At 40.9% G+C, this 27,339-nt stretch overlaps 1 protein-coding gene across 2 annotated transcripts in view; it reads right to left on the reverse strand.

Annotated features, from left to right (window-relative positions):
• Window positions 1-27,339, reverse strand: part of MTR (5-methyltetrahydrofolate-homocysteine methyltransferase) — a 108,482-nt gene that overhangs the window by 35,556 nt on the left and 45,587 nt on the right. Inside the window, exons 1-10 of one of the 2 annotated variants that reach the window (XM_063443644.1) lie at window positions 22,096-22,221; window positions 17,817-18,031; window positions 17,247-17,336; window positions 13,733-13,802; window positions 13,509-13,601; window positions 10,789-10,895; window positions 5,981-6,040; window positions 4,205-4,299; window positions 3,239-3,339; window positions 645-706 (exon numbers count right to left, since the gene is read on the reverse strand). In XM_063443644.1, coding sequence (XP_063299714.1) covers window positions 645-706; window positions 3,239-3,339; window positions 4,205-4,299; window positions 5,981-6,040; window positions 10,789-10,895; window positions 13,509-13,601; window positions 13,733-13,802; window positions 17,247-17,336; window positions 17,817-18,031; window positions 22,096-22,129 — 927 coding nt within the window. In that variant the 5' untranslated portion in view covers window positions 22,130-22,221. Of the gene's footprint in view, window positions 1-644; window positions 707-3,238; window positions 3,340-4,204; window positions 4,300-5,980; window positions 6,041-10,788; window positions 10,896-13,508; window positions 13,602-13,732; window positions 13,803-17,246; window positions 17,337-17,816; window positions 18,032-22,095; window positions 22,222-27,339 lie in introns of those variants that run through there. The other variant, XM_063443645.1, reaches the window with a different exon arrangement.

The following is a 27,339-nucleotide window of genomic DNA, read 5'->3' on the forward strand; positions in this document are numbered from 1 at the left end:
AAAAAAGCTCGAACAATGGAGGATTCCGTGGTCTCACAGGAACCTCAATGCATGAGAGTACAGCACTGAGGTCAAAGATGTCAGGACAGAAAAGAATGGTGGTGCCCATAAGGGTAAATAGGACACATTTGCCTTTCTCTGTACCCATGGTCACCGGACCCCAAGCAGCAATGTCACTGTCTGGGGTCTGTGCAAATACCCCAGACAGTGACCAAGCCGCTTTAAAAGATTTATTTACCTGAAGATTGCTTCCATCATATATACACACACACTAGATGAGGTAGGCATACAGGATTTTTTAATTTATTTTTTAAATTACCTTACATTGGAAATGAAGACAATATACTAAAAAGGGTATTTTGTGAATAAAATCAAATGTAATTTCTAGAAATACGGTTAGCACAATGTATTTTATTCTAAATAAGAAGAAAAACAATTTACAAAGAAAATAAAACAAAACAGAAAATTGTATAAGGAAATGTCAAAACAAGAATGTGGTGATCAAAAGTAAGCAGGGTGTTCATAAAACTAATACATAGATAGGAATTTCAAGGCAGGCAATTAACAAAAATAAAATAAAAATACATGCATGCATTTGTTTTCAACTTGCTATAGACCAACTTATTGAATATGAGATCAGATACCCTTATATGTTTGGCTGTCACTTCAGGAGTTTCGTCATAACCGCCAAAGGTGTTTGGTAGACCTGTATGAATAATCAAAGAAAAACATAAATTAACATATAGTGAAAATATTAACAAATGTGGTTTTGCTCTCAGACTTCCTAAAAATCTACATACACACAGTAGTCTTTATTGCACTCTGAGAATAACTTCTACCTGCAAGGGTGCCCAATAGGTAAATCCCTAGATGTTGTAGAACTACAAATCCCATGATGCTTTGCATGCCTTTAGAATGTATTTAGAATGACAAAGCATCGTGGGAGTTGTACTTCTACAACATCTGGGGATCTACCCATTGGACAGCCCTGTTCTACAGCATTCTGTTCTTAAAGGGCACTGTCGAGGGCGGGGCTGGGCTGCCGTGGCGGATGACCGCATGTCAGAACTGCTTTGGAAGGTTATGGCCTCTCTACTCAACAACTTTCCCAATGTTCCACTTACCTTGAGCCAGAATCCTGAAGTCTACAATGCAGGCAGCTACTGGGGCTGCTGACAGACCCAAGATCGGTAGATTTATGGCCCCTGAGGGAGAATCGAGACTGTGGCCTACAGGGGCGGGGAGTGAAGTGGACGGCTGCTGTTTTACTCATCTGCCCACCAGCTACATATCGGCTTCTACCATCTTGCTGGTCCCGTGCTTGTGCTTGTAAAACACCATGGGACTGGTGGAGTGGAGTTAGCTAGGCTCGTTGACACGCTGGGACTGTGCCATTAGTCAAAACAGACTTGCTGGAGGTTGGAGGGAGATGAGGGGCATTCATATAATTGCAAACTGTGTCGCATAGTGGCTTAGGGCTCTGCACTCTGTGGGGCTCTAGTGTTTTTTTGCTTTGTTTATTTCTATTTCGGGCTTACCTTTTATTTTATGTTATACTAGGCAAGATTAAGCAATGTTTCATCAAAGTCTGATGCTGGGATTGAGCTTAAGATACTATTACCTTACTATAATACTAAGCAATCACACCGTCCTTGTTTATCCTGGGAGTGACCCCTTAGATCAGCTAATTGCAGACTAACCTCTAAAGTATTTGAGTGTTGGGGTGGTGTGGGCTACCAGGCAATTAAAATTGATGTTTTTTTCATTTATTTATTTTTGTTATATACTGGTTTTACTATACTTGCTTACTAATCAGCATCCATTGGAAGGTCTATTTCGCATTATTTCTATTTTTACTCTTCACTCTGAGCATTCGCTTGGTTTTACTTTAGCATTTAATAACCATCCTATATGGTGGAATAACATTCTGTTGTTTCTAAGCTACTCCGTGCATATGCTTAACCTGATTCCTTTAGTTTGGTTTTTAATGCCAAGCACGGTCTCTTTTTGTGCTAGAATTGTTAAAAAAAAAAGTGCATTATTAGCTCTATGCCACAGAATTGTACTACTATGCCTTTTGTAACTGCTTGCTATAGTTGTGGCTCTGCAAGTAGGATTTGCAACTACATGCACAAAAAAAAAAAAAAAAAAAAAAAAATAAGAATAAAATATATATATATATATATATATATATATAAATAAAGATAAAAGAAAGAATCTCACAATATGGAGATTATGTCGTTATTTATTCTGGATGAATCACAGAGATTGGCTTAACATTTAAACAGAAAATTATCCCAATTTGACTAAATATTAGAGCATATAATATACCGATGCTTCCATGTATGAATGGCATTTAAAAATTTCTGATAATTAAAAAAACAGAATTAAAAAAATTGTTTGCAAATAACAAAAGCAAATTAAATGTTATTTAAAAAAAAACAAAAAACAAAGGGCACTGTCAGTTTTTTCATCAGTATAACAGCTATATATCTAAAATAAATTATTTTTAAATTACCATTTCTTCTATTATAGTCATCAGTAATATTAACCAATTTGTTTATTTAAGTTATGCGTAGTTGATCACCAAACAGAGTGGTCGCCATTCCACTACTCCTCTCTAGCAATCTAGGTCAACCCTATTGTAACTATTGCAAAGAGAGGACACCTACATGTTGCAAAAGCAAAACTTCTACAGAATTGCATACTGTGTCATTGAAAGCAACAACAACAACAAAAGAAAAGGAAAATTATGTTTTTTCTAAATGATTTCATTTGTTGCTCCCTGTTCACATAGTCGATGCTGTAGTTATTTTTTTCTTGAGTTAAGCTTGTCAGACAATATAGGGTGGCTGCAGAACATCATCAGGCATCAAACTAGTCTTAACTAGTGGGATGAACACAGGAAGCCAGAGTACAGACAGTATTCACATAATCTTTTATATCTGTGAATAGCATTTACTAGAAGCAGGAGTCCCTTTATTGTCACCCCAAGTGCTGTTGCCATCTCCAGGGCACGGTAAACCCATCAGAACTGCTTCCACTATTACACCCTATTACAGCAGGTTATTTCCATTTAAGAATGACCCATAGAATATAGTTTGTTAAATACAACAATACTCGTGGATGCTTTTACTACCTGGTCTGTTTCTGACTGATATGTACATACATTTGAAATGTAATAATAATAATAATAATAATAATAATAGCGTTACACTGTCAAACTACGTCTTATTACCTGCATTTGGATAACAGATGATGTAGGATGTTGTACATTTGCCAATGGCTTCAATGAAGGGCCTCATTTCAACAGCCCCTAAAGCGCAGTTCAAACCAATGCTAAATGATAGAGAGAGAAAGATTTAGTTCTGACACTTGATTACCGGTATATCTGCTTTCATAAACGTATGTGCAATAATACCTGTAAAATAATCCTTCAACATAGTTTTCCAGAGGGGAAATACATTTACATGACTCGTGTATACATCTCTAGATGGATCCAGTTGTATAAAAAAAAATATATATAATAATAATACATGGGAAAAGAGCTAATGAAAAATACTTCTGGGTGCTTGTTCACATTGATGTTGCATACTCAGAATTTCTTATTAGCCTGCAATTGTCTGAAACACATTTTACTGCAGTGCTCTGAGAACTCATTGGCTAAACGTTCACTAAAAGTATGAAACATCGGCTTTAAGCACTTGTACTGGGGAAAATTAAACAACACCCCTTGATTTCTGCCAAACTGGACAGTTTAACAGCTGAAAAGGTCAGCTACACAAAGGAAAGAACAACATAAAACAGCTCTCTGCTTGTTTGAAGCGGTTTAAATGAACACTTTAGTAATGCGGACTCAATATAGCGGTCTCACTTATACATTAAATGGGACGGAGTAAGGAATAAAATTAAATGAACAGGACGTTGCAAAAATTATAGATAAACTAGGCAACTGTATGCAATGACTGTCTGCAGTTGCAAAAGCTAGTAATGTGCTTTTGTGTTTAAAAAGGGGTTTGGATTGGTAAAGCAAAAAGCATTTGTCCTCTATAAACGAATACACAAGACTCAGCAGACATTTAAATCCCCTCTGTGGAAGGTTTGAATGTCAATAGAAAATAAGTTGTACTAAAACTGTAGCAATTTGTCACAGCAAACACATTAATAGAACCACGCCAAACAAAGAGCATACGTGGGTTCTTACCAGAGAGGTTCAGCATGGGAAACGCTGATAACAAAAGCATCTCCGGTTTGGCCAGAAAGAGTTCGTCCACTTCTATCAACAATGGTTCCTGAAATCTAAAATGATTTTGCAGGGTATACATAAACATTCAAACAGAATACTGGGCAAAGTATGAGAAATTACTTAAAGGAACTCCAGACCGTAAAGCACTTATTGAAGCATTTTAAGCAATAACTGTCTGGTCTTCAAGAGATGTCAGCACATTCATGAATTTGGAACAACTAGGGAATATCTTCTGGCAATCATGCTGACAGGCAGGAGGGCTTCCTTATTTACTCTACTTGAATCATCCTTCACGTGGAAGTGAGAGCTTCCATAGGGAAACAGAGGTAAAATTCTTCCCTATAAGAAGCATTCTATTGTACAATCCCTCACCCTAGAGTTACTCCAAGCACTATAAGCACATCAGTGGTCATGGTGTTTGGAGTCTGCATGTGCAGCGTTTCGTTATGAAAACACTGCAGATATTGAATTCAACCCCTTTGCTGTTTAAAGACTAACTCCAGTGTGATTGAGGCGCTGCACAGAATTGACATGAGCCAGTCCAGTACTCTAGTTCCGGGCTGGCACATGTCAATTCTGAGCGCATATTTTTATATGCAGAGTTGCATTCACTGGCTAAGAGCAGTCAGCTGAAAGACTTAGCCAATGAATGGATGGTAGGGCCAACATCTCTGCAGAAGATGGATGCACGTCACAGCCAGCAAGAGTACCCAAGGCACCTGGTAGGACCAGATAAGAGGGCAAACTGTTGCAAAACAGCTTACTCCTTTACCAGGAAACAGTGCCAGAGTACTCCTGGTATAATAACCACTACAGCAAGCTCGAGTGGTTATGATGCTTGTAGAAACCCTTAACATGTTACATTTGTATCAACAACTACACATGCGTCAATTATGTTCAAACAGGAATGGTAGATTAATCACCAACTGTATCCCCCGAGTGGAGTTGCAGCAGCAAGAGGGCACTCGCTGATGGATAAAAAGCTAATTTAGCTTTGTTTCTTTTATGAGTGGGGAACACAGCATCTACAAAGTTAAAGGGACACTCGAGACGTGAATATTAAATATTGTTTTTTTAACGTTGGAATGCTCCTTTAACTCTTGCATTGCCATACATAATGGCACTGCAAGAGATGCAGCCAAATTGCATGCCGCAAGTCTAAACATTATGCATATCACATGCACTTGGGGCAAATGGAAACACACACACATTTTTGGAGTGGCCCTATGTTTACTTTTTATCTATACCCATTGTAGAAGAAAAGCAACAAAACAAAAATGTGAAATCTGTCCAGCACAATGTATGAAGATAAGGTTATCTGTAAAATGATTTTGTGCTATTTTACAAGACACTTATAGTTTAAAATATATGAGTCAACTGTCTCAAGGAGAGAACTCACAACACACATTCAGGGTTATTCACAAAAGTGAGAATTCAGTTAGAATTCACCTTGAATTCTCAAAGTTAATGGACAAAATAGCCGCACTGGAAAAATTCTCTAAGTCAGCTTTAATTTCAGTTTAGCTATTTTCACCAATTTTCTGGCTCCCATATTTCATCAGTGACACCTATGTGCTAATTTAAATGGACATAATAGATCTTTTGTGACAAAAAATAAATAATTCGGTTTCATAAAATATCCCTCAAAGCTACTACAGAAGTTTTTTTTTTAATTTTTTTTTGTCTGAACTGCACAGATAAATGCATACACTTTGCTTTCGTAGAGTTACTTACAAAAATGGGTCTTGGTTTATATTCATCTTCAAAGAGTTTCTGGATAGCAAACAATGCTGCCTATTTTACAGAAAAAAAATAAGAAGTGTGATGCAATTATTCAGTTACGAAAAACTTACACTAACCGCTATTATAGTGGTGTGAATACATTCATTAAAGGACTGACAAATTTAGTGGTTTATGCAGAAATGCATCAATCAGAAATAATAATGAACATAGTAGAGGGATCTATGGCATATGTACAGTAGGGAGCATGTATATGAGTACATTAGTAGACGTTCTTTAGTGTTAGCAATTTCTGCAATGTCTTGTGATTAAAAGAAGTATTGATACTCAAAGGGTCATTAGAGATAATTAATAATATACTAAAAATTATTATAATGTGTACAAATAATTAATTATGATCTTAGAGTACCAGTAATCATGACAGAGAAAGTTTTTAAGTTTTTAGTTTTTGAGTATGGGAACTAAATATGATTAATGTATGAAGGGTGTATAGTTGAACTCCTCGTTGAGTCCCTGAGGGGCGAGGGTTCTAAAGGAATATATCCATTTAGATTCTTTTTGGAGTAATTGCTGATTGAAGTTCCCTTTCCTAGGGTTAGGGATCAGCTTCTCAATAGCCTGGAATTTCAAATTGTCAGTATTACCCTGGTGGAAATGTATGACATGTCTTGCCACAGGAGTAGGTGTGATAGTGTTCTTTACAGAGTTAATATGTTGAAGGATCCTTCGACGAAAAGGTTGGATGGTTTTACCAATATACTCGATGTCACATGTACATGTGATCAGATATATTAGACGAGTGGTACTGCAATTGACCAGTGCATTGGTCTTAATGATAATTTTTGATTGCGTAGTGGTGTGAATACATTCATTAAAGGACTGACAAATTTAGTGGTTTATGCAGAAATGCATCAATCAGAAATAAGTAAGAATTCCATTATTTGAGGATAAAATGCATAATGTGCTTGCAGGTGGATTTGGGTCAATTTAATAATATCGATAGAAGGTGTTGACATCATGATTAAACTATTTCAACAATCGTTTTCAGGTTGCTTTGTTAATGTAACAAAAAGAAAATTAAAAAGGTACACGGTTAAAGGTTTTTGCATGCCATTCTGCTTTCCAAAGTACTTACAGCCTTAAATATTAAATTATAAATCAGCATCTTAAAGCGGCTCTGTTACCTTCTCAGGTCTTTGAATGTTTTGCAAAGACCCCAGATGGTGACTGCTTCTTTTGCGGTGGCCATGGGGTCAAGGGAAGGTAGCTATTACATGAATCTGTCCCTCACGGGTGTCCTTCCTTTCAGTGTTAAATCATTTTCGAGCAGTTTAAAACTAAATTAGGATCGTTGGCCACCCATAGCCAAGCCCCTCACTGGAGGTATGGCTATGGCAGAGATTAAACACTTCCTTCTAGTCATAACACTTTATACCAGCACTGGTCACCGAGATCGCATGAGAGCAGCCAGATGACAGTCTTAGCCAATCAGCTGTACATTGCTGCTCGGCAAATGCCTCATGATCGTAGGCAGAACACGAGGGTTGCAGGTAGAGTTCCTATAGTATTCCATAAGGCATTATTTAATAAAGAGAAATGCTTGAATAAAAGGGGAAAAAGGTGTTATAAAAACTTTCAATATCTCCCTAAGTGGGCAAAAAATAAGCGTATTACAAAGAAGACCACTTTCTTATTTTCTATCATTCTCTATCAAGTTTTTCCTCAACATACTGATATTAAGATCAATTAAGTTACCCTGGACAGTGCTCAAAGTGCCAAATACTCCATCAGGAACCTTCATGAAGCAAGGTTGCTACTGGGAACATTGGGACTCCCGCCAGACTCTCTACAACCTTCGTGACCGCAACTTGCCTCAAAAACCCACGCCTGGAATCCGGCAACGGTCGCCCCATTTGTGCCCTGGGGGACCACCCAAGACACTTATGCAACAGTCACTACCTGAACTTCGCGACCATACCACCTAATGATTAATTCCCGTTTGTTTCAGGTAAATGTTACTTAATCTGTGGGCTAGTAATGACCTGACCCACGGACATAGCACGACCTCAGTATCCGTACAAACGTGAGTCTAAGCCCTCTCCCTCGTACCGTATACTTACCTCAGGGCACCTGTAGAATTGGCTTTAATTTACCGAATTAGATTCTACCCCAAAACTAACGGCCCAGCATACCGACCACACACAGATAACTACTTTCTACCCGCCTAATTAGACTACTCACAGTAGCGTGAATGTCACCACACGACTACAACCCTACATAGTACCTATATTGTCACTTCCCCCAAAAACACAAAACGGGGAGTCATAACTCTTCCTGGTCTACTGTTTCCCGGACTAAGGTATAGGCCGAATAACAAGGGGCCATAGACCGACACGGTCCCGCCCCCCTCAGCAAACAGCTTGGGACTTCACATTGATTTTATTTTACTTTGGGTTGGTTGCCATTAGAATTTCCTTTTAAATCGAGTTGCCCCTGGCACAGTCAGGACGAATAATTTAAGGACCGCATGTGAGCACGTGCCACCTGTTAGTCTCCAAGAGTAAAATCGGTGCCACTATTTCACATCTAGACTTTACAAATTGTACCTAATGTATGATTAAATGGGAGGCACCACACTATCAAGCTTTAGGCTTCCCAGACCAGGGAACAAGCTGAATGATATTGGGTCACCGACCAGCACAGCCTTTCCTTAACAGGAGGTTTAATATCACACGCTTATGATGACCTGCTTGTCTTCATCCACATGTTTTATGTTAATTTAGGCCTGTTGCCATTTGATTTTACTTTAACAAGTGATGCCCCTGATGCGGTCTTAATAGATAATTTAAACGCTTCATGCGAGAAAGGTGATTCTTGTTTATCTTCAAGAGTGAAATTATGCCAATACTTCTATCTAAAATATACAACCTGCTACTTACTCAAATGTAAAAAAAAAAAAAAAAAAAAAAAGTTTTAAAGTATACTGCATAAGAACTATTCCTTCCTAACAGCAGCCACAAACAAACGAAAGAAAAAAAAAATGTATAAACCTATAAATTGGGTTTTGCTTTTTTTATTATTCAGATTTAGCTTACTGCATCTTGCTCACAGATAGATGTCCACATCACTGTGGACTTTAGAATGTATGTAATCAGTGGCAAGTGACCTTTGAATGTGAACAGACCATGTTTGTGGTGTCATTTCACAAAGCAAAAAAATGCTTATTTTTCCACTCTAAAAGGAGGTACAAGATATAAGATAAAGAAGACTGAGTGTACTAGAATCTCATTACAGGTAAATATATAGGCATAGAACGGTCTGGCATACGTACAAAGAGATGATAAGCTTTTTCGAGCAGGGCTCTCATCAACCTATTGTTTCTGTCAATAGTTTGTTTCATTTACTTTTAAATTTCCCCTTTAAATTATGGTAAAGCACTACGGAATAAGTTAGCACTATATAAATGCCAATATTACATATTAATAGAATATATTTATAGGATTAAAACATATGGATAGAAGTTCCTCTCTAGACAATAAATCCGATAAAAATAAAAAAATAAAAACACACACACACACACACACACACACACAAAAGGTACAAGCCACACTAAAGTAATAAAGCCTTTTACCTTTTTATATCCCTTTACATAAAAATGTAGGTGAAACGGCAGACTGCTCTGTGTTTAAACATGGGTATCCCATTGGAAATGTGTAATCTGCTTATTTAGTGAACCAGTAATTCTCTTTTCATTAAAAAAATAAATTAAATAAAAATAATTCTGATTTGTTAAGTAACACACATGCCTGTGATTCTCTAATTTATAAACTAGACATTACGCTATGTGTTTTTTAAAGTCTGACATGCTTAGTCTGCAAGTTTAATAGCACTCAGACAAAAAAAAACACAAAAAGGTTTATAAAAAATAATACACATCTGTATTCCTTGGTTATCACAACATCAAACCTTACCCTCTGTGAAATGTAGCACAAAAAAAAGGGGAGGGACCAAGGTTTGATCGATATGGTATTACCAATAAAAATGTTATGGTAGTAAATATAATCACGAGACTTCTAACTGAGAATATTTAAATCTCATTTTACGAAATTCAGGCTTAAATAATCAAGCTGTGTTGGATAGGTTGCAATTCGGAATGTAAATTTTATACTATTCAAATATTCGTAAATAACTTTGTTAGACTTCACTTGCACTCACTAACTTACCAATTTTTCTGATCCCAGCAGGACTGCGACATGGCATGCTGGCACCATAATCACTACAGAAGGCTGTAGTGGTTACAGCTCGTAGAATGTCCCTTTAATGTTCAGGTTTATGCAACATTCCTTTTTGTACCATATGGAATACATACATATAAAAACATATACACATATACACCACACACACACGTAAGACTTCTTTATTCAGAAAACCCAGGACACAGCTAAAATAGTAAGATTCTATCAATATTTGCAAACATTTAATAGAGAAACTATTACGTTTCTTCAATTTTAGTTATCTGAATCTGTAGTTTTATGTTCCATTTTTGCATCATTTATGTGTCTTTTATTACAAAAGTATAATTCCTAAAGGTTCCTTTTCAATTAGCTACAATTTGAAAAGCATGTTACAAGGAACATAATCATGAGTTTATAGAAACAAATTGTGAACATTATCCTTCCAATTTCCATACATAATTTTGATTCCAAATTTGTCTTGTTTTCGGTTTGTGTCTGTCTTTTGATTCCCCCTTTCCCATTAGTGAATTTGAATATTGATAATAGTGGCGGTGTAAGACTTCTCACCTTGGCATTGGCTGTATCAAATATAGTCTCTACAAGCAGTATATCAACTCCTCCATCCAAAAGTCCTCTTGCTTGTTCTGCATAGGCATCCACAAGCTCATCAAAAGCTGATAAAGAAAAAAACAAGCACAAGTATAATTTCAATTGGGGTAACAGATGTTATGAGGAATATTATTACTATAATAGATACTCAATATCATTATTATAAGTTGTCAAGATCTACCCTTTAACATCCTCCACCACCCCCCATGTATGCTAAAGGTAAAATGTTAATGAAATACTCATTGATTGTGTTGGAATTTCATTGAAATTCCAACACAATCAGTATGGATCACAACTTCAAGGAAATATACATCTCGCCCATTACGTGAGCAGTTCTATAAATGATCTTGTTGTGTCTTCCATAGACATCTGTATAGTCCTTGTGCACACGTAAAAATGTTAACAGTTTAGCTTGACTCTAGGCAAGAGAAAGACTGGCCCCAACCGAAAGATAGTCGCATATCCGGGAAAGAACTTCATATAAATATTGTCTTCTCTCCCCAGGCCATGTAAAAGCACCTGTCACCTTTGGAGGGGTGACAAATGCCTTTAACCCCTTAAGGACCAAACTTCTGGAATAAAAGGGAATCATGACATGTCACACATGTCGTGTGTCCTTAAGGGGTTAAAAGTAATTGTTTTGGGGGGCGGAGCCGACCAGCAAACCAAGCAGACGTGCAGAGCTGAAGCTCCATGCTACGAAGCTTAATAAACGCAGCAAACCGGGTGTTACACCGACGGTTTATCGACCACACACCCCCACAACACAATGGGGAAACGGGCCAAGAAGAACAAAGCAGCCCTGGCATCAGGTTCCCGAAATATCGGTGATTACTTGCAGGGAGGCCTCCAGCGCATGGCGCCCAAGATGGCGGACCAACAAACTGGGATCTCGTCGTCCGATGAGGAACCTTCTCTGGACGCACTAGGCGAGATCACCCCAACCGGGGGCCTGAACAACAAATCCTCAGATGAGGAGAACAACATCCCAGCTACAAAGGGAGATATAAAAACGCTACTCCGGGACATCCGCAAGATGTTCCAGGCAGATCTAGCGATACTGCGAGAAGACATGCTCACATTCACTGGGCGAATTAAAGCAACAGGAGACAACCACACACCTCAAGGCTGAGCAGGCCTCACTTGCCGCAGCACAGAAAAAACTGACAGACTCCCAAGTCACCGTGACACAAACAAAATGGCTGAATGGGAAGAGCGCAACCGCAGCAAAAATATTAAGATCAGGGGCATCCCTACCACAGTGGAGAGGACAGAACTGCCACAACTTATAAGACGCCTACTGCAGCATATACTTCCCCACAAGCAAGCTAGAAGCATCCTGGTGGACAACATATACAGAACCGGTGGGCAGGGCGGACTGCCCCAGCAAACACACAGCGATGTCATAGTACAATTCGTCACACAGCTGGATAAAGTGGCAACCATGTCAGCGGTCAGGGAAACACCCTCCCTGTCCTTCGAACGACATACTCCATCGTTCTAAAACGATCTCTCCAAGCCTACCATGATATGGAGACAAACGATGCGCCATGTCACCAGCGTCCTACGACAGTAGAAGATCCCGTACCGCTGGGGCACACCACGCTCCCTACAGGTCACCTGGGAGGGAAGAGTCCACAAGCTACACTCGCCAGCAGAGGGCCAACGATTCCTAACCCAGCAAGGCATCGACACACAGGCGGAACCAGGGAGAGGCAGCCCTCGGAGACAACAATGGGATGTGGACAACATCACCCCGTTTGAACCGCGAAGAGGTCCCCACCCATCCAACGCAGACTCAGGGGACTAAACCACAGAGACTGTCTTTATTAAGCCTCGTTGAGGCCCCGGACACTCCACCAAGTTGTGCACCCTCCCTAGCCAGGGCCAGACAGAATTCCCAGCACAGGCTAGCTTTTCTTGAGTTACCCCCCTTCCCTTGAACTTGCACTAGAGCATAGCTAATGTCACCAACCTAGAATAACCATGGGCCAGACAGTGACCCTACCAGCGGCACATACCAGCACAACAAACACTCACAGCCACATATTCCCACGCCAACCGTTTATGCACTTACCACAACATGACAACAAGGGCGACTCCCAGACGAAACACGGGATGGCCCCGCAGAAGATGACCTCCCTGCTGGCAGCGATATCTGAGCACTCACCTCACGAGAAGGCAGCCCACTATAAGCGCTACCACATGCCACATACACCCTGGTGTCTTGTAGCCAACCCTCGTACACATTATCCCAAAGCCCCAGCAAACAGCAGCACCTACCCCAATAAGCCCAGTATGCCAAAGGCTTGCCCTGCGAAGCCACCAGTCAACCTCCCGAAGCACTCACCATAGTCCAAGAGGGACAAGCACTAACACGAAACGATACATTAGAGAAACCCAGCCCACATACAATTCAGTAAATGTGTTATCTGTGTTGATACAGAGCTATCTATGCATGTTATGCTTACTTATTTACCTTATTTACCTTTAAACAAAAAGTGGATAAAATTAATACCGTACCTTGTATTGTATGTGCAAATCCACAAATAAAACAAAGAATAAAAAAAAAAAAGTAATTGTTTTGATGTTCTGTATACAATATTTCTTAATAATAAACGTTCAGAAGATGAAATGAATTGATGCAAACTATCTAGTATCACAAGTGATGTACTTACTAATATTTCTATAATCTGGTCTTTCTACTGAAGGGGAGACTGACAATGTCTTGTTGGTGGGTCCCATAGCTCCTGCCACATACCTCTTAATGCCTTTAAAACAAAACAAAAATAAAAAATGTTATTCTGGTGTCAGGTTACAAAAAATTTGTACCACAAAGACTTTTATAATAAATTATGCACAACATAATGGTAAACATGTAAAATACTGTAAGAGAAACCACCTGTCTCAGCGTTTACATCTTCAGCTGCTTTTCTTGCCACTTCAGCAGAAGCTTTGTTCAAGCGATATGCCTGGAAACAATGAAGGGTATTCTTTAAAAAACTTAATCCAACACATCACACCTACAGAATTATATAAAAGGAAAGGTAAGAAGAAAGGCAATCTAACAAAAATGCAAGAGGCTACAGTCCATAAATAATTATGGAGAACTAATCTTCTGTACCAAATGTTCATCTTGGTTATATATTTGAACAGCGAATGGTTTGTAAACATGATTAAAATACAGACACGTAAAACGTGTATTACAGGAAAACAATAGCAATAAGGGAAGGAGATTTAGACGCATCATAAACCACAATGTGGAGTCGTTTACGTATGGATTACATGTAATGTTACATTTTATGTTTTGCATCTAGAACACATTTTTTCGTCATGTTTTGTTCTAGAGCAGCTGGAGTGTCAGATTGTCTGTTCCTGTTAGAAATGCAGCATAGAGGAGGCGGAGCTTAACTGCAGAAGCGAGAGGACACATGTTTCTGGAGCTCCGGAGATCAGGGGCAAAACAAATAGTAATCGGCTATTCTCTACCATAATCCACACAGCCGTATGCGGTAACTCTCTATGCCACTCACCTTTTACTCCAATTTCTCTGGATGCACTCTGGCATGGCGATGGTTTCTCAGGCCACTTACCTCACTTCTGCAAAAACACGCTGTTACCAATGGCGCCTATCTCGCACACTCAACGTATACCAGGGTGATACAGCTAATTCCATCACCGACCTCCAGGAAGTCACGGCTCTCGTACAAATCCTGGCGCTGCCACTGGATTCACTGGACCACAACAGGCCCGCCATGGCACAGCAGAATACACATGCATGGGACCCAAAACGGATCTCTCCATTTGTCCCCCGGCAGCCTACACCAGAGCCCCAGCTGGAGACATCACCTACAGTAACAATGGATTCCCTGGACACCAATAAGCCTTTCTGCTTTATGTTATACTGTTTTATGGTTTTGTTTCCTCAGACCTCCGAGACCCAGTCTCTTTAGTCTAGGACAGTTAGAATCATACTTATCCTAACCAACCAGATTTATTTCTGCCCCATCTCAACCCTTCCCTTACCCTCCCCCACCACCTCAGGTTATCCCAAATAGAATAAGACACCATTAATTGCTAGAGGGGTACACCCGCATCTACACATAAGACCAAGCCACTAAGCCAATCTAGCAGTTCGATTCTCTCTGCACCCTGAGTTTCTCATTAGGAAGCGTTATTATGATTTTGCATCATTTTGAGTTTTGATTTTTAGGTTCTGCCCCAGGGCCGGAGTTAAACCCTACACTTACACAGCTATGCAGATCCTCTCACAGAGTGCCAGCGCCACACTCTAAACACCATGCTCAGAGGTTTCAACTGAATGGTGTATTTGTAGTGCCACCAGTTATTATTATGCTACTATTATCCCTTTGTTCATAATACTAACCCCCCAAGCGAGGGAAATAGCTAAACCTGGACTTTACACTGTGTGCAGCCTCTGCCGCCCACTTAACAGCCTGGCTCTCTCAAGTGATCCTCAACTCCCATTCTAAGGCCAGACACACAATCCAGCTATGTTCTATCTTGTTATATTGTTTATACAATTAATTTTCATCCTCACCTCCAGTAAATCTTGTGCAGAGAGAGATGGGGTGTTGGAATAGTCACAGTGGATCCACATCCCGCATTTATTCAGCCTCACTGTTAAAATAAATATAACTGTTCCACACACACCTCAGACTTAGGTTTATCTACCTTTTTTGGCTAAAGCTATGCACATTATGTTCAAGTCCTGCAAGCATGGCACACACGGGCTGTTTGTCTGTTTGTCTGTTTATGCAATACTCGTCTTTTTGTTTTTTTTTCCTTTTTAATTCTATAACCAACTTAGCAGTCAGCATGTATAGTGTGGGATTACACTATTCAATATACCTGGTAACTGACAATTCTAGTACAAGCATGTTTCCTACACTTACAGTGCAACCTAATACTCTATAGCGCTCTGTGTAGCAACGTTAGATGAAATCATAACTCCGTTCGTGTTTCTCATGATAGCCTATGTCGACTAAGCTTCTTCCTATAGTCCTGTATTAACGTATAAAAACGTGCAATGTTTATATGCCATACAAATGTTTATGGAATAGCATGCACCTGCTGTTGTGGCACTGCAAGCATACATGTATAATCCATGCACAAACAAACATCCTGCAGCCCCTCCATTCCTCTCCCCCTCCTCCCCTGCAGCCCCTCCATTCCTCTCCCCCTCCTCCCCTGCAGCCCCTCCATTCCTCTCCTGCAGCCCCTCCATTCCTCTCCCCCTCCTCCCCTGCAGCCCCTCCATTCCTCTCCCCCTCCTCCCCTGCAGCCCCTCCATTCCTCTCCCCCTCCTCCCCTGCAGCCCCTCCATTCCTCTCCCCCTCCTCCCCTGCAGCCCCTCCATTCCTCTCTCCCTCCTCCCCTGCAGCCCCTCCATTCCTCTCTCCCTCCTCCCCTGCAGCCCCTCCATTCCTCTCTCCCTCCTCCCCTGCAGCCCCTCCATTCCTCTCTCCCTCCTCCCCTGCAGCCCCTCCATTCCTCTCTCCCTCCTCCCCTGCAGCCCCTCCATTCCTCTCTCCCTCCTCCCCTGCAGCCCCTCCATTCCTCTCTCCCTCCTCCCCTGCAGCCCCTCCATTCCTCTCTCCCTCCTCCCCTGCAGCCCCTCCATTCCTCTCTCCCTCCTCCCCTGCAGCCCCTCCATTTCTCAACCCCCTTTCTCTTGCAGTCCCCTTCTTTTCTCTCGCCCCTTCCCTTGCAGCCCTCTAGTTATCTTTCCCCTCTCCCCTGCAACCCCTTAACTTTTCTCTCGCCCCTCCCTCCATTTCTCCCCCCCCCCCCATACCTGTTGGTCGCTGTACCCGTCTGACAGGAAGTGTTCTCTCAGTGAGCACTTCCTATCAGACCACTCGGACGCGCTACACACACACACACACACACACACACACCGGCAGAAGGGGAGCAGCACAGCCGCTGCAACCCCTGCAATCATGGTAGTTACACCACTGCCTGTACCAATAATCAAACCTTCTGTGCCTTTGATGGCAGCAAGAAGTCAGCACAGAACAGAGAAAATTAAACCAATAAAGAAATGCAATACGCTTTCACATTATACTCAGAGCACTCTATTGTGCTCTGGCAGTCTCAGAAAGGAGACAGGGGATTTAAGGGCCTACACCAAGATTTGGCTCATTCTGTCCCATTTAAACTTCAGTAAGAGGGACCTTATTGCCCACCTCTTTCTGACATGATAAACTGTGAGAATATGAGAGTTTGGAAAATGTGTTCAAATCTAGGTCTGCAAGAAGGCACTAATAAAAGGTGTTTTCTCTTGGTAGAGTATCAATGAGCTGAAGTGGTCTGGATGCCTATAGTGTCCCTTTAATTGTAACACGAAGAACACGAACTACAGCAAACTATAAAACTGCAAGAAAAATTCTAACCAGATGTTCAAGGCCATAGTCTGCCTGAGCAATGCTTGTACTGCTGAATGTGTTAGTTTCCACGATATCAGCTCCACACAGTAAATATTCCTGGAGAGAGAGAGAGAAAAAAAAAAAAGAAAGAAATAATTTTAGTCACATATTAACTTACTGACTGGTCTATCGATGACAAACAAATGTATACAGTAACCAGAAAAGGTTTTTCTTTTAAAATGATTACTGCAGATGACTTTGCATTATGATCAGTTTAAAATCCCCTGAAACTTTTACATCGTTAAAACACACAACAGCAAATGAAAAATGTTTTAATAAAGCACAAATGTTTTTTGCACAAGCAAAAAAATACAATACTCAGCTTTATATGGCTTTTCGATCCCATAAAGTACTGAAGTATGTGACCTGAAGTGTAAACAAGAGTATGTTTAGCTATGTGTTTAATGACCACGGTGTACGTGTTTAGAATATATGTATTCCTAGACTAATAGAGAATTCACATTATAAAGCTCGAACCCTCAAGGCACATGTGCGCCCTAGTCATACCAAACATTTTAAACTGTAGCAGACCGATACCTTGTGAATTTTGAAGATTATCTCTGGCTGGGTAATGCTTAAAAGATCATTGTTTCCGCATAAAGGTTTGGAATGATCAACAAATTCCTGTCCTCTGAAGCTTTCTTCTGACAAACTATGCTGTTGGATCATAGTTCCCATGCCACCGTCCAATACCATGATCCTCTCTCGCAGAATTGAATTAAGTTCATCTTGAGTGCTCACCTGAGTCACAGCTGAATTACAAAAAAATAAAAAATAAACCAATATTACAGTCAAATACAGAGTACATGGGAAAAAAAAAAATCAACAGCTTGATTCCAGACACTTTTGGGGAGCATTATATATGAATACAAACCACTGCGTTGGTCTACAATAAAACATTTGCAAGCCCTTTCAAACAACACAAATGCTAGGGTATCAAAATTATTGCCGAGGCATCTGCTTGCTTCCATTAATTAAAGGGACACTATAGGCACCCAGACCACGTCAGCTCATTGAAGTGGTCTGGGCGCAATGCCCCAGGCCCCATAACCCTGCAATTGTAATTTGATAAACTGCTATAATTACCTTGCAGGGTTTACTGCACCTCCGACGCTGGACGTCCTCAGTCTCTGCAAGAAAACATCCAGCGTCACCCAAAACGCCATAGGAGAGCACTATACAATACCATTGCCTCACATGCACCTTAGGTCCCCCGTTGGCAGACATTGGAAGAGGCGGAGCCTGATCCACCGCCGTGGGACATCAGCACTGGAATCAGGTCAGTGATATAGAGGGTTTTTAGCCAATTCAGCACAACAGGGGGAAGTGGGGCATTATAAAGGGGCTATAGTGCAAGTAAAACAACTTTGTTTTCCAAGCACTATAGTTTCCCTTTAAAATGTTATAGTTAGTGCAATATAGTTGGTGCAATTCAGCAAAAAAAACAAAACACCTTATGAAGCTAAGCTCTAAAGCCGATTCAGTACTTTATCTACAGGTTACATGAGGACAGCCTTGTTGTTATGCCAATAGTGACATTTGTGATTGAGACCACAAAGCATTCTGGCAGTTGGCTACATAAATACTATGCTTCCCATGTCAGAAGTGGTGGACTTATTTTTGCAAACTGCTGCAAGTGCACAGCAACGTCCTTGCACCATAATCCATTCTATGCAGCAAGCTTAGGTTGTTATGGTATTGTATGGTGCTTTTGTGAACTATGTGGTGCTATGTTCTGCAGAGTTAATGTGGTGTATTATTAAAAAGTAGTTTTTTAATTTACCTTTTAAAAAAAAAAAAAAAGTAACTCCTTAACAGTTAAATTGCCTTGCTTCCCAGGCCGCACTGCTCGGTCTGCAGCTCGTCCCACCTTTTTGGCTGAGATCATCAGATTAATGTTTTCAGCCAAATTAATGCGTTCCCACATGAAAGCACTTGAAGGTTAGTTCACATGCACGGCAATAAAATGGTCCTTCTGAGACCATCTGATTAATATAGTGGAGATTGCAGCGTTAACCTGCCTCTAGTGGTAAGATGGCCCCCCCTGGACCTCCTTGCACCAAAACTATACTATGCATAAGGGGTTATGGTGCCCAGAATAGTATTTGGAACATTTTGCAACACAGTGAATACACATGGCCACAATAAATGATCAAATTTTATTTGCATGATGAGGGATAAACGTAGGTTAGGAATATTTTCGGTTGGTTACCAAATTACATCAAAGCACCGGTGTGTGTTGTCACTCTAACTTGTCCTAGCCTCTGCCGTTTGCTGCATACAGCTATGTGAAAACTGAGAGACACAAAATGGCTGCACTCAATTTTCAGAGGAATTACATTCATTTTAAAAGTGGCAGTGCTCTTGGGAGATAAACGGTTTCTCTCATTACCGATGCTGCACAGGGGTTTTTAGAATAAAAATCAGACCCCATAGACCAAAATGAGACATTACTTATTAGACTGCAGGCGTTGGCAACCTTCTGCACGGCAGATGGTTTGGACTACACCTCCCATGATGTTTTGCCATTATTATAGGGGAAATATTCCACAACATCTGGAGTGCCGAAGGTTACTTATCCCTGGATTAGAGCATCTCTAACTTACGTGAGAGGTGTGCATGCACCTGCTAGCAAACCCAGTAAACACTTTGCCAGGATCAACATGTAGGTTAGAATATGTGAATGCGAGACAATGAATGGAAGTGCACGGGACTACTGGAAAAATACCAGGGCGTGCATGTTCTCTCATGGCATTTCTGTGTAGATATCTGACCGAGTCTGACGCATCACACGGAAGTGCAACAAAGGTAATTTTTGAGGGGGTTTTAAACTAACCTCCCCCGGCAATAGAAAATAATATACTCTCACTACCAAAGAAGATAGTCCTGCTTTAAAAGTCTGGGTATCACTTGTCTTTTATGTAAAATACAACCTAAATCAGGTTTTGCTTAAGTCCTTATTTTTAATCCAGGTGTATTAGAAGACAGAAAGACAAATATATGTGAAAATCACCAAAAATATCAGAGCAAGTTTGAAAAAAACTATTGCTATTGAAGAAGATTGAATTGTCATTGACAAGATTTCAAAATGTCGATTTTCCTATTGATCCAACTTAGTAATATCAGAAACTAAAGTTTAAAACCCTGAGTCAGTTCATCACAAAACCACTAGTATTAGATAAAAAATAACTTACTCAGAGCTCTATAATACCATATTCGTATCTTACCTAATAATAAGCATCCATATTTACTTTATCGTGAACGTCTATTTTTATTATGCTGCATGATAGCTCAAATTAGATACATTTTATATATGAAAAAAAAAATGGAAAAGGCGATGTGAGTCATCTACGTTGCATAACATGGTAAACACATTAAAACAAAAATTGCCAAAATGTCAGTCAGGTATCCCAGTCACTAGGATATCCACGTTTAACTCCTTTCTGGCTGTCATTACACTGTTCTGCATATTAGAACGTTAATAACATTCTATATCTATAATATATAGTCTGCATATCAGAACACAGAACGTTAATAACATTATTCTATACAATACAGTCTGCATATCAGAACACAGAACGTTAATAACATTATTCTATACAATACAGTCTGCATATTAGAACACAGAACGTTAATAACATTATTCTATACAATACAGTCTGCATATTAGAACACAGAACGTTAATAACATTATTCTATACAATACAGTCTGCATATTAGAACACAGAACGTTAATAACATTATTCTATACAATACAGTCTGCATATTAGAACACAGAACGTTAATAACATTATTCTATACAATACAGTCTGCATATTAGAACACAGAACGTTAATAACATTATTCTATACAATACAGTCTGCATATTAGAACACAGAACGTTAATAACATTATTCTATACAATACAGTCTGCATATTAGAACACAGAACGTTAATAACATTATTCTATACAATACAGTCTGCATATTAGAACACAGAACGTTAATAACATTATTCTATACAATACAGTCTGCATATTAGAACACAGAACGTTAATAACATTATTCTATACAATACAGTCTGCATATTAGAACACAGAACGTTAATAACATTATTCTATACAATACAGTCTGCATATTAGAACACAGAACGTTAATAACATTATTCTATACAATACAGTCTGCATATTAGAACACAGAACGTTAATAACATTATTCTATACAATACAGTCTGCATATTAGAACACAGAACGTTAATAACATTATTCTATACAATACAGTCTGCATATTAGAACACAGAACGTTAATAACATTATTCTATACAATACAGTCTGCATATTAGAACACAGAACGTTAATAACATTATTCTATACAATACAGTCTGCATATTAGAACACAGAACGTTAATAACATTATTCTATACAATACAGTCTGCATATTAGAACACAGAACGTTAATAACATTATTCTATACAATACAGTCTGCATATTAGAACACAGAACGTTAATAACATTATTCTATACAATACAGTCTGCATATTAGAACACAGAACGTTAATAACATTATTCTATACAATACAGTCTGCATATTAGAACACAGAACGTTAATAACATTATTCTATACAATACAGTCTGCATATTAGAACACAGAACTTTAATAACATTCTATAAAATATAGTCTGCATAACTGACGTCAGGTAGTTACAAAACAAGTGAGATCACTCTCTCTAGTTACAGCAGAGTATGCACACAGATGTCCGCACCGCACACCATCCTTTCACACTGACTGACTGACGCAATCAAACTCCCACAGCCACACTACCGGCGATCTAGTATTACCCTCCGGGTTGGGGTGCTTTAAGGTGGGCGGCATGGTGCGGGTCTGGAGTCCACACACAGCAGGCAAGACACGCTTCACTGAGAGAAGAACCCGAAGCAGCGTGCAGCACAAGTGCTTCCTGGGGGAGAGAGTGCTAGTGAAATCTGAGTTCCTCTGCACATGCTCACTAGCAGCCCATGAAGCCGCCGTGCTTAGTACACGGAATGCCCTGACTTGCTCTTCCATTTATTAGGATAGTTATCCACTCAATTGAGCACTGTCAGGAATTTAAAGTGAATTCTTAGTGAGACTTAAAATTTACACCAAAATAGCATTTTTTTTTTTTTCTTCAATTTGACAATTTTTACAGTCAAGCATCATGTCGACATTCTAGCAGCATTATCTAGCGATAATCACAAATCACATATAGCTGTGTCTACAGACCTATACAACAACCTATGAACATATTGACATATCAACACATTTTCCGGTGGTCCACCCAAGAGACTGGGTTCGAGGTTACGGTTTTGTAAGTTGTGGTAGGGTTGAACCTGTCCGGTCAGTTAGTTGGGTACAGCGCTTGGTACATTGCCAGATCTCCATGCTTGCCAGAGCTCCCAAGTTTTTTGGTAGAGTGCAGAAGGGGAGAACAGGGACTTGTAGGATATCTCATAGATCCACTGCTTGTGTAGTTCCTCTATCAGAGTCTCCTTTTTGGGCAGGGTTGTGGATTTCCACCTCCTTGCTATTAATTGTTGCGCCGTTAAGGCAATGTGTAACATAATTTTCTTGGCGTGTTGGGGCATCCCTCTGGGGAGATCAAGCATGTTAGCGGGGAGAAAGGGAGGGGGTGTTGGGTAACGTCTTGGATTAATGCATGGACCTCGGTCCAGTGGCTTAGTAGCCGCGGGCAGCTCCACCAGATATGGTACATCTAGCCCTCCTGCATATGGCATCTCCAACATAGTGAGGAAGTGGAGGGGAAGATTTTTTGTAGCCTAGTTGGCACTAAGTACCATCGGTATATTATTTTGCGATGTTGTTCTACGTGGGCTGACGACTTTAGTAATTTGAGTGGGTCGTTGAGGATTGTATCCCAGGATTTAAGTGGCCCTGGACAATTTAGATCAATCTCCCATTGTCGGGCATATTTGGTGGTGGAGAAGTGATTATAGTTAGCTATGGAGCTGAGGCACATGGAGATCGGCTTACAATGTGGCAGTAATTTTGCAGATAAACACATTTGTTCCCATGCGGTAATCCTATTGGTGTCCCTGGGGGTGCTTGGTCAGCGTGTCGCTTCTCTGGACAGGTAGGATTTTAGTTGTAGATATGAGTATAGTGAGGAATGCGGGAGTGCAAATTTATCCACTAGGCTGGGGAAGTCCAGGAGTTTGTCAGCAGAGAAGAGATGGTATAAGTGTGTCGCCCCTCTATGATACCACGATGCGGCATTAAATTTGGGGATAATGTAGGGCATGGCCTTAAGGGGGGTCACCAGGGAGAGACCAGGGGTACTACCCAATCTGGGTCTGTATTTATCCCATATCCGAAACAACAATAGCATTTGTGTAGGGAGTAGGGGATGAACAGGCCTGAAGCGGAGGGGTGTCCAAAGTAGGTGTATGATGTTGTGGGTGCCCAATAGGTCTCTAAAATAGCATTTTAACAAAGTCAGTTTGGATATTTTGTCTTTACATGTGAAATAAATGCAGTCTCAACACCTCGCTGGTTGTGATTCGCCCCGCTATGCACTTGAAAAAGAGATCTAATTTTTTAACTAGCCTAATTGAGAGTTATGTCCTACTTGACGTATTTAGCTCACCATACAAGATCAGGGTTCAACCCCAATCGCAAGACACAGGCCAATACGACCAGATCCCTCAACCTGATTCATTGGGCTAGGGGACAGTAGGGATCTTACTGTCTACCGATGCGAAGAACGAGTTTAACATTGAAGACTGGGGATTTGTGTAGGCCACCCTGCAATCTTGTGGATTTGGTAATCCTTTACAGACATGTATCGCTGCCTTGTACACTGTACCATCGGCACCGATTCTAAAAGCCGACCCTTTTAACATTAGGAATGGAACCATGCAAGTGTGTCCCTTGCCACCACTCGTTTTCACTCTTATACTGGAACCACTTCTCTGCCAATTTTGTTTGAGAGATGATCTTCTATTTACCTTATCAAATCTGTGACTCTCTCGACTTACCCTAATGGCAGAATTCCAAAGCTATGAAGTACTATCTAATTTGAAATCCTCAATATTACTGTACCTTGGACATAGATGACATCTGAAAATTATTTTTCCATTCTGTTAGTGCAAGACTAAATAAAATACCTCAGAATATAGTTGTCAGGATCGGGACAGGGATCCAACACGTAGAGTACAAACAGGTACAGGATACGTATACCGGACCTTAGAATGGCCGGACTAACGTACGGAGAGTATAGAGAATGGTCAGAGACAAGCCGAGGTCGAGGGAACGAGAGGACAGGTAAGTGAGGAACAAGCCGGGTCAAGGATAACAGAGGTAAACAGAGTAAGTCAAACAAGCCGGGTCGGAACCAAAGGGATAACAGAAAATACCAGAGCACTGTGTGACTAGACAGGCTAGAACCACGACAGGGCAATGAGCAAATGGGAGAAGCAAGTTTAAATACCCTGGCTCGGAGGGATAGACACGCCTCCGACGAGATCTGATTAGTCTCTAAAGGATTGAGTGACAGGTCGTTCCGGGCTGGCGTCATGACGTCGGTTTCCGGACGTCCTGCTACAAAAGGAAGTGACTCCCTCGTGGCCGGCGTTTACGTGACCGGGTGGACCGCGAGGAACAGAGGAAACAGCCCGTCCGGACGGATAGACGTCTAAGTCTCTACCTCTCTCGGAGGTAGAGACTTCAGGTACCCTGACAGTACCCCCCCTCTCAGATACGCCCACCGGGCGGAAGGAACCGGGACGAGATGGGAAGCGGGAGTGAAACGCCCTGCGGAGACGAGGAGCATGAACATCCTCTTGAGGTACCCAACTCCTCTCCTCAGGACCATATCCCTTCCAATCGATCAGATATTGTACTCGAGAATCGATAATAGAGTTAACCTCATACTCCTCCTGACCCTCCACCTGAACAGAGCGAGGAGAGGACGTTGTGGAGGAAAATCTGTTGCAGACTAGTGGTTTCAGCAATGAAACATGAAATGAGTTAGGGATGCGTAAGGCAGTTGGAAGAGCTAGACGATACGCAACTGGGTTAATTCGAGTCAGCACCCTGTAAGGTCCAATATAACGAGGAGCGAACTTCATGGAAGGTACTTTTAAACGGATGTTTCTTGTACTCAACCATCCTCTATCACCTGGAACAAACACCGGAGCCGCCCTTCTACGTTTATCGGCGTGTTTCTTAACCAGCATAGAATTGTGCAGAAGAATTTGTCGAGTCTGATCCCACAACTTCCTCAAATTGGCAACATGAATATCAACCGACGGTATCCCTTGGGAAGGAGAAGCCGAGGGAAGAATAGATGGATGAAAGCCATAATTCATGAAGAAGGGGCTTGAATGAGTAGAATCACAAACGAGATTGTTGTGTGCAAACTCCGCCCAAGGAATCAAACCAACCCAATCGTCCTGGTGTTCAGAAACAAAGCAACGTAAATATTGTTAAATCTTTTGGTTGGTGCGTTCAGCAGCTCCGTTAGACTGAGGATGATAGGCAGAAGAGAAATTCAATTTGATACCCAGTTGAGAGCAGAAGGACCTCCAAAAACGGGAAACAAATTGGGAACCTCTGTCAGATACAATTTGGGAGGGTATCCCATGTAAACGAAAAATCTCCCTTGCGAATATCTCTGCCAATTCGGGTGAAGACGGGAGTTTAGGCAGAGGAACGAAGTGAGCCATCTTGGTGAATCTGTCAACCACGGTGAGGATGACAGTCTGTTTTTTAGAGATAGGCAAATCGACAATGAAGTCCATAGCTAAACAGGACCATGGCTTCTCTGGAACCTCTAAGGGATGCAGAAATCCACATGGAAGCGTATGAGGTTGCTTAGTCTTAGTACAGACCTCACAAGTATCGATGAAATCTTTAATATCCTTACGCAAAGCAGGCCACCAGAAATCTTTGGAGATTAAAGCATACGTCTTGCGAATGCCAGGATGCCCAGCTACCTTGCTGTTGTGGAAACACCGTAACACTTCCAGTTGGAGAGCAGGAGGAACGAAGTGTCTATCCCGAGGAGTCTGTTTAGGAGCTAGATGTTGTAACTTTATGATCTCGGTAAGCAACGGAGAATGAATCCTGAGATTCGTGTTAGCGATGATATTACATTTAGGAACTATCGAGGAAAGAACTGGCTCAGCTACAGTGGACGGTTCATATTGGCGAGATAAAGCATCGGCTTTGGAGTTCTTAGAACCAGGTCTATAAGTAAGCACATAATTGAAGTGAGTCAGGAATAAGGACCAACGAGCTTGCCTGGCAGATAGGCGCTTAGCCTCCCCAATATAGGACAAGTTCTTGTGGTCCGTTAAAATAGTAACAGGATGTAAGGTCCCCTCTAATAAATGTCTCCACTCCTTAAGAGCCATAATGACCGCTAACAGTTCCCTGTCACCGATGTCATATCTGCTTTCAGGACCAGATAGTTTCTTAGAGAAAAACCCACAAGGGTGTAACGGTTTGTCCACCCCTAACCTTTGTGACAGAACAGCCCCTACTCCCGTCTCAGAGGCATCGACCTCGAGTAGGAACGGCAGAGTCGTATCAGGATGGACCAAAATTGGAGCAGAAGCAAAAAGTTCCTTGAGCGTCTTGAAAGCAACAAGAGCCTCAGTAGACCAGGTCTTAGTATCAGCCCCTTGTTTGGTCATATTGGTAATAGGCGCAATAATAGAAGAGTATCCCTTAATAAAGCGCCTATAATAATTAGAGAAACCAATAAACCTCTGAATAGCCTTGAGTCCCTTAGGCAATGGCCAATCTAAAATAGATTGGAGTTTGTCAGGATCCATCTTAAAGCCTTCCCCAGAAATCACGTACCCAAGAAAGTCTATCTGAGACTGGTCAAAACTGCATTTCTCCAATTTACAGTATAGGCCATGTTGCAGAAGTTTGTGCAATACCTTTCTGACTTGTCTGTGGTGGGTCTCAATCTCCCTAGAGTGTATAAGTATGTCATCCAGGTATACAATGACACAATCATGTTGAAACTCCCTAAGAACTTCATTAATCAAATCCTGAAATACTGCCGGAGCATT

The sequence above is a fragment of the Pelobates fuscus genome, chromosome 2 (assembly GCF_036172605.1).
Source record: "Pelobates fuscus isolate aPelFus1 chromosome 2, aPelFus1.pri, whole genome shotgun sequence".
NCBI lineage: Eukaryota > Metazoa > Chordata > Amphibia > Anura > Pelobatidae > Pelobates > Pelobates fuscus.